This window comes from Acomys minous (genome assembly GCF_964271855.1).
Source record: "Acomys minous genome assembly, chromosome: 9".
Lineage (NCBI taxonomy): Eukaryota > Metazoa > Chordata > Mammalia > Rodentia > Muridae > Acomys > Acomys minous.
In genome coordinates, this window is record NC_140490.1 from 2,855,200 (window position 1) to 2,867,730 (window position 12,531).

General features: G+C 43.1%; 1 protein-coding gene across 3 annotated transcripts in view; it reads right to left on the bottom strand.

Moving 5' to 3' along the window:
• STYX (serine/threonine/tyrosine interacting protein) overlaps nucleotides 1-12,143 on the bottom strand; it is a 28,033-nt gene extending 15,890 nt beyond the window's left edge. For 2 of the 3 annotated variants that reach the window (XR_014781917.1, XM_084795855.1), the window contains exons 1-4: nucleotides 11,789-12,142; nucleotides 5,637-5,669; nucleotides 3,713-3,766; nucleotides 1,123-1,220 (exon numbers count right to left, since the gene is read on the bottom strand). Coding sequence is in view for 2 of the 3 variants with exons in the window: in XM_084795855.1 (XP_084651981.1) it covers nucleotides 1,123-1,220; nucleotides 3,713-3,766; nucleotides 5,637-5,669; nucleotides 11,789-11,845 (242 nt within the window). In the remaining variant the exon portion in view is untranslated. Of the gene's footprint in view, nucleotides 1-1,122; nucleotides 1,221-3,712; nucleotides 3,767-5,636; nucleotides 5,670-11,788 lie in introns of all 3 variants that reach the window. The other variant, XM_084795856.1, reaches the window with a different exon arrangement.
• Nucleotides 12,144-12,531: the final 388 nt, after the last annotated feature.

Here is a 12,531-nt window from a genome sequence, read left to right on the forward strand (position 1 = left end):
CTCTCCAGCCCTAACTTTATTAGTTATTTGAGAATTTCTTTCTTCTTCTTTTCTTCTCCTCCTCCTCTTCTTCTTTTTTTTTTTTTTCCAAGACAGGGTTTCTCTGTGTAGCCTTGGCTGTCCTGTACTTACTTTGTAGACAGTCTGGCCTCGAACTCAGAGAAATCTGCCTGCCTCTGCCTCCTGAGTGCTGGGATTACAGGTGTATGCCACCATGCCTGGCTGTTATTTGAATATATATAACTTTTTTTTTTTGGTTTTTCGAGACAAGGTTTCTCTGTGTAGCCTTGGCCATCCTGGACTCACTTTGTAGACCAGGCTGGCCTCGAACTCAGCGATCCGCCTGCCTCTGCCTCCTGAGTGCTGGGATTAAAGGCATGCGCCACCACGCCCGACTTTATACATAACATTTTAATCACATTTATTCTTCATTCCTACACCATCCTCCTCCCAAACTTCACACCTTTAAAAATCTGATTTCCCTCTTTCTTTTCTCTTTGGGTATACTGGAACTCTGCCTCCCCAATGCTGGATTAGACGTGTGATAATGTCTGGTCTGATAATTATTTAAAAAAAAAAACAACTTTATTTTATTATGGATATGAGTGCTTTGCCTGCATGTATGTGTGTCATCACATGTGCCTGGTACTCGAGGAAGCCAGTGAGGGCACAGGATCCCTTTGAATTGGAGTTACAACGGTTGTTGACTACCATGTGGGTGCTGGGAATGGAGTGTGTGTGTGTGTGTATGTTGGAGATAACTCAGTAGGTAGTGTACTAGCCGTGAGTATGAGGACCTGAGTTCAAATCCCCAGAGCCATATAAAGAGCTTGGTGCTGGGGGCTAGAGAATACTTCAGTATTAAGTGAACTGGCTGCTCTTCCAGAGGATTGAGGTTTGCTTTCCAGCATCCACAAGGAAGCTCAGAACTTTAATACCAGTTCCAGAGGATTTGAGGTCTTCCTCAAGCCTCCATGGGCACGAAACACAAACCTGGTACACAGACATACGTACAGCAAGACACCTATACACATAAAATAAATGCTTTTCATTAAAAATAATAAAACGACATTACATGTTTGTACTTAGCATTTTTCTATAGATCACAGCAATAATTCTTACCTAAATAACTGTTGAAAGTTTGGTTTAATAAAGTTTGCTTCAATATTTTGACGTATGCAAATTATATGCGTTATCCCATGTTTCTGTAATATAGGTAGCTGTAAAAAATGGGGAGAAATAATAGTTTAAAACACAAATCATCATACAATAATATGTAAGTCTGAAAATAGACGCCTATCTAATCCTTAATGATAGAAGATTAAAGCTAATTTTTTGGTAATTGACCTGACATGATCCACAAGACAATTCAACAGATTCAAGATTAACATACAAAATGTTCTCTAAAGCTTAACATGGACATTATTTGTTTATTTCTTGAGCTTGATGAGAACTTAAAGATAGTCTGTCAAGAAACTATTACTATTAACAATTATGGCTAAAACCATAGAGGTTAGAATCATGGGACCCTAAGCTAGAAATCCCAGCTCTGCCCATGCCCTGAGCTCCATGGTTTAGTTATGTGAGAATGGGAAAACACTGCCTTTACCTGAGCAGTTATGATAGTTACATGGACTACAGAGATTGAGCTTAAACAAGGTCATGAGATGGAAACCCCATGTGGGGGCATGACCTTTATACAGCTAAGAACAGAAGCTGCTCCCTCTGTCCCCCATGGGACTGTAAATAAAGCATGTAGATACCATCCAGAAGATAAGGTTGCACCCCAGGAGCATACTGTGGGGTGCCGACACCCCATCTCAGATGCCCAACGTCCACAACCATGGGAAGTAAGTCATCCACACGACGTATTTTATCAGGAATCCAAACTGACTAAGACAATATGGTTTTTAAAAGGCTTAAGTGTTAATTTTGACAGCAAATTTTCCTGTCAGCCAAAGCCAGAGTTGTTATTTCTGGTTTTTTTTTTGTTTTTTTTTTTTTTTTAGTATATCCTAGAATAAGCAGGAATGCTTGGTAAATTATTTACAAGTGCTTGACAGGACTAATAATGAGCCAATGTTCTATGTTTACATGTTTGCAACCTCCAAAGTTAATAACACTCACTCTTTAACTTACACTTACTAATCAAGATGTGGTTTTTGGATCTATTTTATTTTACCAATATGAAAAACTACAAGAAAACATAAGGAATGTTGTAACTGGGTCTGTGCAGAAGCTTTTAACTCAGTATCTGGAAGGCAGAAGCAGGGGTAGATCTGAGTTTGAAGTCAGCATGGTCTACACCATGTTCCAGACTAGCTAGAGTTACACAGTGACACCCTGTCTCAAACGGTAACAACAGCAAAAGGGAAAACAAAACAAACTCTATAGCAAGCCTTACCAGAATGAAATTCTAACACATTAACAGAATATTTGTACCTTTCAATAGATGCATTTATTAAAAAAACAGAAACAAAAACTATGACCTTACCTTCCAAATATAAATAGACAAAAATTACAAAAAGAAATAGATCGCTGGTAAACAAGCAACCTGAATGTATCACTTTTATTTAAATGGTATTTGGATATAGTAAGATATGCCTTGAGTAAATCAATCTTTAAAAAGGCATTTATCCCTCTAGGTTCTTTATCCTCCATTATTCATTCTTATGGCTGAAAGGCACTTTCTGGAGGTGGCATGAGAAGAAACTTGGACTATATTATGGTAACTCATGTTGAGAAATATAAACACATACACAAAGAAGACACAAAGCTGAGAAAAGCATTAATGGGAGTCAGTGGAGGACAAGAGAGGGTAACAGATACGTGTATAAATATAAAAAATAGTTTATATACATGAAACATAAATGCCACAGTGAAACCCATTATTAGGCATAACTATACATGCTAATAAGGGCACAACTGATTGTGAGGACTAGCAGCTGATCAACGTTACAATACTGGGGCAATAGTTTTGCTGACACCATCTAGGCAGTCAAAGCTCTGCTTGCTCATTCAGTGCTATAACGCCTTTTCCATCTGGATGGTTATCTCAACTGTCAAGAACTTTCAAATTTCAGGACGACTCTAAAAATTGTATCATGGATCTATCATACAAAAGTATTCCAGCCTCTGAATCAGCCAGCTCTTGGGGAAGATATTTGCTTTCCAATGTTTCTCACTGCGTGACGCTCACAAAGACCTAGCATCAGTGAGCTCATTCCTGGAGCTGAGTCTCTTGGAAAGAGACAGGACCACCGCTGCATGGTAAAGCCAGCAACCATCTCAACTGAGCAACCGAAGAGTCTATTTCCAATTAAAAGATGAATCACTGTGAGATGTACACTCTCTTATTTTGATAAAAGTGAATAAACTGCTCTATTTTCTCCTGGTACTTTTCATACATCTGATACTGCACAGTGCACGTATAGACGTAACATTTTAAGATAGTAAATAAACTACTAAAAATTATAGGGCTGGCATAGCTGTCAAACACAAGAATTCATGAGGAAAAAAAAACCTCACTTGTTATTTGTGGTGAAACACTTCAAAACTATTAATGGTCCAGTAAGTTTGAAAGCAGGTACAAGCACTATCAACACAGTTGTATATAAATGTTCCCAAGTATAAAACTCTTACTAGTAAAAACTTACCCGGTAAAAAGTTGGTTTACTAAAGCCTCTTGGAGAACCTAACCTAAAGTTCATACCTTGCTTTTCATAGCAGAAGAGTATGGGCCTAAGAACAATCCAGGCAAAACTTCCTAGGGGGAAAAATACACACATGAAGTTTAAGCCTATAGCAAATTCATACCATCTAAGTGGATCTGTCTGTTGTGTGCCTTTGCAGTAAGAATTTCTGGTTAAAACTTAGTTCTGGTAGCATTTCCCAGCCACACTTAGCAAACTGGGGTGAGAAACATAGATTGAAAGCCACATGCTTGAGATCATACAGCACTTTTTATAAGTAGGTTGGATATAAATCAACACATTATATTATTGACGTCCACAGTAATAAAACTTCTCTAACTTCTGTTCTGTGCTAAAAATAAAACAAAGAAAATCCTTAAGAATCACACTGACACCAACTTTTATTTGGCAGTACAAGGGCCTACACCTACAGTGGCAGCACCAGGAGGTAAGGCAGGGGGATCCTGGGTGTGAGCCAGGCTGGGTCACAGTCAGCTCAGGACACCAGGAGCTCATCATCAGACCTGTTCTCTTCTCAGAAACAAAGCAGCACAAGGTGAAGCAGAGCGTGACTGTCACCGCAGTAAACAAAAGCAGACCTAGCCAACCAGCCACCCTAGAGACCACTGTGCCCACTAACTTCTCGCTTTCAACTACATCTTACTAACATAGCTAAGGCTAGCCCTAAACCCCAGGCAGTTCTCCTGCCTCAGCCTCGTGAGTACAGAAATCTTACAAGTACGAATTACATTTACTTATGTCTGCATTTGCGATAGCATCAAATCAGTTCTTCTACGAACTCACATACAGATAAAGGCTTAAAAAGAAGCTTTCCTCTTTTCTCTTTCTGTTTTTTTAAAAATTAATTTATTTATTTATACAGTATTCTGCCCACATGTGAGCCATCAGAAGAGGGCACTAGATCTCATTATAGGTGGTTGTGAGTCACCATGTGGTTGCTGGGAATTGAACTCAGGACCTTTGGGAGAGCAGCCAGTGCTCTGAACCTCTGAGCCTTCTCTGCAGCCCTTCTCTTCTTTAATGAGGCAAAGCTGAGGTTTGATAAAGCATGCAAGTTAAGAGAAAAACACTTAGAAGGAAAGCCAAGACACTTGAGAGGATGGATGTGGGCTACTCAAAGAAGAGATGCCTAAAAAGAGAGTTTTTATTAAGAAAGGTAGGCCGGTATGGTGGCACACACCTGTAATCCCAGCACTTGGGAGGCAAAGGCAGGTGGATCTCTGTGAGTTCCAGGCCAGCCTGGTCTACAAAGTGAGTCCAGAACAGCCAAGGCTACACAGAGAAACCCTGTCTCGAAAAACAAAAAAAACAAAAAATGCAGCAGATCTTTGGAAGGTATGGGATTAAGAGAGGCACTGCTCTCTTGATTCAACAAAGTTGACTATGAATGGTAAAAAAAAAAAAAAAAAAAAAACCACACACACAAAAGAGGAAATGAATTAATTCCAAATAGTTAAGTGTTCAACTCACTGAATATTAGATAAATCCATTATGAATGTCAACTGGGAAGTAGACACAAAAAATGAATACAGTCAACTCTCTTGAATTTATCCTAATTAGGAAAGCAAATTGCTTGAAAAAGCATACAAGCACTTCATTTTATAAATAAGGAAAAACAGTAATTCACTAAGTATATACATATATTGCTATGATCCTCAATCTAATCCAAGTGGGATAAAGAATTCATTTCACATATTAAAACTTTTATTGACACAGTGGTACATATTTACCGCATAATATTCTAATGCACATATATGGAGCTGGAGAGATGGCTCAGAGGTTAAGAGTACTGGCTGTTTTTTTAATCCACATATACATTGCACAATATGGCAAACCTACAGGAACCAGTAGGCCTCCTTTGTGAGGTAAGCGTAAGTTATTTAATAATAAGGGCTATCTTGAATAAATTAAAAGTTGCCATACCTGCATCTCCCGTCTCATAGGGTAAGTCCACTCCTTGAAAAGGAAGACAAAAAAATAAAAATAAATAGCATGAAAATATCACGGGCCTGTCAAACGGCTCAAGTTTGACAATATAATTTGATCCTTAGAACCCAGGAGATAAGAGACCAGAATCTTCAAAGTGATCCTCTGACCTCCAAACATGCATCATGGCTCGCATGCCCTGAGCATGAGAGCACACAACTCAACAAACACGTACGCACACAAGAAATATAAATAATAAAACACTTTACATAAAAAAAAAAAAAAAAGAAAAATAGCACAAAGATGTGACCAAAAAAAAAAAAAAATCAGATTCACAGCCAGCAAGATGGCTCAACCAGTAAAAGGTGCTTGCCACAGGCAAGCCTGACCACCCAAACTCCACCCCAAAACCATGGGTGGAGAATGAGAGAGAACCCACTCTATAAAGCTGTCATTTGATTTCCACGGATACATTTTTTAAAATATGGATTTTCTGCTTTTTGATACAGAGTTTCTCTGTGTACCCGACTGTCCTGAAAATCACTCTGTAGATCCAAAGGTCTCAAACTTGGATATTCACCTGCCTCTGTCCCAAGTGCTGGGATTAGAGGCGTGTGCCACCAACTGCCTGGCTCTTAATACAGATTCTTAAAATATACATTTGTGTGTGTGTGTGGTGCTGAGAAAGCAAATCCATGGCCTTGTGCTTGCTTGGCAAGTTTTCTAGAACTGCACCTTTTAAAAAATACATTAAACATGAAAGCATTCTATAGCTCTGGGCCTACAGAGTTGGATGCTCTGCATGCAAATAAATAAAATGGTAGAAGCAAAAGCACAGTCAAGTTCTAGGGCAGCCTGGGCTACGCAGTGAATTCCAGGCCAACCAGCACACTACTCTATCCCAACACACACACACACACACACACACACACACACACACACACACACACACTCACTCACTCACTCACACCAGATATCCTTGGTGACAGAAATCAAATTACAATTTGTTTGGTGTTATGTTGGTGGATTTTTACTTTCTTTTATTAAATTTAATTTTCTTTTGTTTTAATGTGTCTGGGTGTTTTGCCTACATTGTGCCTGTGCACCACTTGAGTGCCTGGTTCCCTTAGAGGCCAAAAGAGGGTGTTAGATTCTCTGGAACTATTATTACAGATGCTGTGAGCCGTCATGTTGGTGCTGGAAACCAAACCGAGGTGCACTAGAAGAGCAGCCTCCACTGAACCATCTCTTCAGGCTCAAAGAGATACCCTTGTATACTGACATAGATATCCTTCAATTGTATCTTAGTCTGGCATGGTGACACACCTTTAATCCCAGCACTTAGGAGGCAGAGGAAGGTAGTTCTCTGAGTTCAAGGCCAGCTTGGTCTACACAGTGAGTTCCAGGACAGCAAGAACTCACAGCGAAACCCCGTCTCAAAAAATCAACCTACCAACTTAAAAAAAAAAAAAGGCACTTAACCAAACTGACAAAAAGAATTAAGACTACTCTGTGATAGAAAAAAATTCAAAAGTGAAACTGTGTTAGAGTTTTCATTCCAGACAAAAAGCAACCATTTATCTGGTTTACTGTCCACTGAGGGAAGCCAAGGCAGGAGCTCATCCAGACGGGAACCAGAAACAGGATGTGATGCAGAGGCCATGGAGGAGCGCTGCTTGCTGCTTGTTTTCTCAGATGACTACAGCTTGTGTCAGGCTGACGTACAACCAGCAGCACAGCACCTATCAGTGCTACAACTCAGAAAAACCACTTTTTAAGAACAAGGGTAAACAGAAGGTAATTCTAACAAAAGCATCAGACACCTCACGACAATGCCATGAAGACCCAGTGCGCATACCACAGACCAGGCAACCACGACGCATGGAACTCCAGCTCTGAGGTAGACAGAGACAGGAGGATTGCTTGGGGTTTCTGGCTTCTAGCTTTGCCAAGAAAACACGAGCCCAAGCTGAGGCAGATACTCCGCCCTGCTCAGAATAAACAACTGTGAGTGCACATGCACACATCCATTTATACACACAAATAAGACTTTACAGCCTTTAAAGTATTCTTCCAAGCTGGGTGTGGTGACGTCTTTAATTCCAGCGTGTGGGATTAGACCTTTGTGAGTTCAAGGCCAGCTAGGATTGCACAGTGAGACCCTGGCCCTCAATAATGTTTTATAAAAAACAATTTTATTTTTTAAATAAATTTTATTATTTTTTTCGAGACAGGGTTTCCCTGTGTAGCTCTGGCTGTCCTAGAACTTGCTCTGTAGACTAGGCTGCCCTGGAACTCAGAGATCCACCTGCCTCTGCCTCTTGAGTGCTGGGTTTAAAGGTGTGAGCCACCACTGCCTGGTTAAAATGACCAATTTTATAAGCAGACTTTTACTAAAGAAACCTAAAAATAAAATTCTGTTAGGAAAAAAGTCACTAATATTGTGTCTATATTTCTATTTTAGACAAAAATCTTATTTTTAGATATTTATTTGTATTATTTTACACGTACTAATGCTTTGCTTTCATGTATGTGTGTGCACCATGTATGTGCCTGGTCCCCTCAGACCACAAGAAGCCACCTATCTCTTGAACCTGTGTTGGCAGCTCTCAGTCCTGTGTGGGTGGCTCTTGCAAGAGCAGGAAGAGCTCTTAGCTGCTGAAGCTCTCTCTCTCCAGCCCTGAGAGTTTTACTTTTCAGTCTTAATAACCTGGATCCAGAATTTATTCTCTTAATCAGTACATCTCTATTCTGCCTTTCAATGTGAAAAAGAACCTTACAGAAAACATATCTTTAAAAAGACTGATTGCACAAAGTGACAATTATGATCCATGAGATTAACAGAATAGAAGAGAATGTGATTTTCAAGTCAGTACAAATAAATATCACCCAAACTTCGTGTCCACGTGCTTCAACTTACCAGCAGACACTGGTTATCTTTTTTTCTTTTTCTTTTTTGGTTTTTCAAGACAGGGTTTCTCTATGTAGCCCTGGCTGTCCTGAAACTCACTCTGTAGACAATGCTAATGTCAAACTCACAGAGAGATGGTTATCTTTTACATAGAAAAGTTTTAATATCTTAGGTCAAAGACCCTGTCCTTTGAGTAATGGTGTCCCCAATACTGAGTGTGGTGTGGTAATAAGCTCAGCTCTGCACATTCTGGAGACACCTCGCACTAGGCTGTAGGCATGTGGCACTGGCTAGCCTCCTGGCACTAGGCTGTAGGCATGTGGCACTGGCTAGCCTCCTGGCACTAGGCTGTAGGCATGTGGCACTGGCTAGCCTCCTGGCCTGGAACTCAAGAGACCCTCCCACCTACCTCGGCTCCAGAGTTCTGGGATTAAAGGTGTGTACCAAAGATTTTCAAGTCATCTAATGGCCAAACTCATTTCCTGAAGCACGTATGTAGAGGCTGGAAGCTGATAACTAGTATCTTCCTCAGTTGCTCTTCATTCTCTAATTATTTACTTTATTTAATCTATTTGGGTTTGTTTTGTTTAGACAGGATCCGATCATGTAGCCCTGGCTAAATGGAAATATCCTATGTAGGCTAGAACTCACAAGAGAAGCCTGCCTCTGCCTCCTGAGCACTAGGATTAAAGGTATGCACCACCACATCTGACTAGTTTGTATTACTTATTAATTAAGGCAAAGTCTCTTGCTAAACTTGGAACTCCAGGATTCTGGCTCCTCTTGCTAGCAAACCTGCCCCTGGGAGCCTGTCCCACCCTGCCCCTCCCCAATGTGCTGAGATTACAGGGAACAACCAACCACACCTCCCGAGCTTTTAGTGAGCTCTGGGGATCTTAAACTCTAGTCCTCAGATAAATATAGCCCCTTATGGAAGGTTCAGCCTATTAAGGAAAAGATGGCCAAAAATTGTAATAAATGTTTATGAAGGCAGATATGAAAGAGCCATGTGCTATAGTACCTAGGGGAGTAAACTGCTCTGGGTGAAAACAGAAGGGTGGGAGGAGGTGGCAAAAAAGAGAACAGCTTCTTCGAAGAAGTACTGCCTAAGGTGGCGCACGCCTTTAGTCCCAGCACTAGGGAGGCAGAGGCAGGCGGATCTCTGAATTCAAGGGCAGCCTGGTCTAGAGAGTGAGTCTCAGGACAGTCAGGCTTACATAGAGAAACTTTTGTCTCAAAAAACAGAAACAAAACAAAAAAAAGAATCTACTAAAATCATCCCCACCCCCAATTCCTCTGGGAATCCCAGCCTGTCCTTGAATTTACTATGTAGATTTCTACTACTGGTAGAAATCTGCCTGTCTCTACTTCAGCAGAGAATGCTAGGATTAAAAGTGTATACTACAGGCAGCCTGGTGGCGCACGCCTTTAATCCCAATACTTAGGAAGCAGACGCAGAAGGATCACTGTTGAGTTTGAGGCCAGCCTGGTCTACAGACTTGAGTCCAGGACAGCCAAGGCTACACAGAAAAACCCGTCTTAAAAAACAAAGTGTACATCAGACATCCAGAGCCCCTCAATTCCCCATGCTACACTTCATGGGGTGGAAGACATGCAGAGGCCCACCTTCCCCCCTTTGTGAGCACATGGGATGGGGGTTGAGGAGTGAGGGAGGGAGACGCTCACGAGGCCAGCCATCGAGGCCGCCTTTACAGTGTGCAAGTATGTGGTGGGCAGATGGGAGAAAAAAGAAGAGTTGGTTGTCTTCTTCACTGCGTGCAGAACTGAAATTATTATTTGAAGACAAAAAGCATCCCCCAATCATTGCACTGAAAAAGTGCAAATTCTAATTTATGATTCAACATAAAATATATTCAAGTCTCAAGCATCACTACTACAAATAAGAGAATCCTCCAAAAATGCCTGTAATTCCATCGCTTGGGAGAACAGAACTGCTACATCAAATCCCAGGTCAGCTCGGCTACACAAGACCTTGTCTTAAAATCAAAAATCATTTTTAGAAAGTAGCTGGTTTCAGTGGCACATCCTTTTAACATCAGTACTCATGAGACTGAGGCAGGCGCATCTCTTAGGGCTTAAGGCCGCTCTGCTCTACACAGAGTTCCAGGCGAGCCAGGGCTACAAAGAAACTCCTTCTCAAAAACACACAAGCACAATAAACAAACACGAAAAAGTTGAACATCAAATGAAGACATTCAGTAGACTTGAGTATTTGGTGTACGAACACTCCCTCTTACGTACCTCAGACCCGGCTCAAATCTGCTATAAAATCAAAGCTGCCTTGAAATCCTTCTCCTCCTTTTTTTACCTCCCAAGTGGTGGGAACACAAGGTTGGTAGCCAGGCCCTGCCCCAAATATCTTTAAAACGCTGAGATTAAAAGGTGCACTCCTATACTATCCCAGCACTTGGGATGCAGAGGCAGGTGGATCTCTCTGAGTTCCAGGACAGCCAGGGCTATTTAGACAGACCTGTCTCAAACCACACAAAACAAAACCCTAGAATCCTTTCTTGATCCTATTAAGCGTCACAGCGAAGAATCCAAGTCTTGTTACTAATTTAGCCTCTAGTTAACAGTAACTTAACAGCGTCTGTTAGGATAAAATATTTCCAACAAATGAAAAAAAAAGTTTCTGTAAATGTTAGGTAAAGAAAAATCAAGGTGGAGTGAAAAGAACTCTGAATTAGGGATCGGGAGGAGGTAAAGGATTTTTGTTCTCCACAGTAACTTTCCTCCAATAGCAAGATTTGTGATTAAAAAATGTCAAAATCAAAGAAGCTAGCTTTGTGGCTGGTGTGGGTTTTTCTGTTTGTTTGTTTTCCCCTGTTGGTCACAGTTTCTTTTTGTGGGGTTTTTGTTGCTGTTGGTGGTGGTAGTTGGTTTTGACTTGGGGAACTCTCAGAAGGTGCAATTCCAGAGTTCACGCCTCCGGGCCGCTCCACACGTGGGGCTAGGTATCCCGCATGTGAACCTAACATCAAGCTCAGATTAAAAACAACTCTACAGGGTGTTGCTCTGGCAATCAGACATGAGTCTGTCTTCAAAAAAAACCATCCTCCCCGCCGTGGCGAGTGGTCAGGGGTTCCTCCGCTAGAGTCCTGGGGGAGAAGGGGGGTTCGCCCTCCCCTCCCAGGAGAGAGAAGCTTCTGCGACGGTTGGGCCAGGGTCGCGGCTCGGCCGGAGTCCCGGGGCGGCCTGCGGCGGGGCGGGCACTCACCTCGGCGTCGTCTTTGCCCTGCGGGAGCGAGGGGAACTCCAGCTTCACGTCCTCCATGGTCCCAGGGCCCCGGCGGGTGGGCGCGGCGCGCCCGTCCGCGCCCCCGGGCTGGCGGAGGCGGCAAGGAGAGGAGGGCGGGCGGGCGAGCGGACGGCGGGCGGCGGGCTCACAGCAGGCACTGGCGGGCCACGGCGTCGGGGCGGTTGCGACAGGAAGGCGGTGGGTAGGGCGGCGCGCTGCCGGCCGCCATGCTGCAGCCGTCTCCCTCCCGCAGGTCCCCGCGCCCCTCACACGGCCGGGATCCGGCCCAGGCACGAGCCCATAACCGTCTCCTGCCGCCCCACCCCGGCGCCGCAGCCAATCGCAGCCCACGCTCGCCGATGGCCCGCCCCGCCGCCAGGTGTCAGCGCGCCTCCGCCCGTCCCGTGCGCGAGCGCGCAGACGCGGGGGGCGGAGCTTCCTGCGGGGCGGAGCCAGGGCCGGGGGGAGGGAGGAGAGGTCCCGGGTGAAAGCAGCCGGCTGTCAGGCCGCCTAGGCCTTCCAGGCTGGGCTGTGAGTCCCTTCAGAGCGCCCTCCAGAACTGGCACTCACAGGAAGGCTGCCTAATTCGTGATTGGGGGAGGAGGGGAGTTATAACCCAAACCGGAAGACCTCATTTTAAATTCACTTTAGACTGTGCGGAAAACGAGATACCCATCACCTTAAAAACAATTTAAAAGTGGCCTGTTTGGTGTAATAAGTCT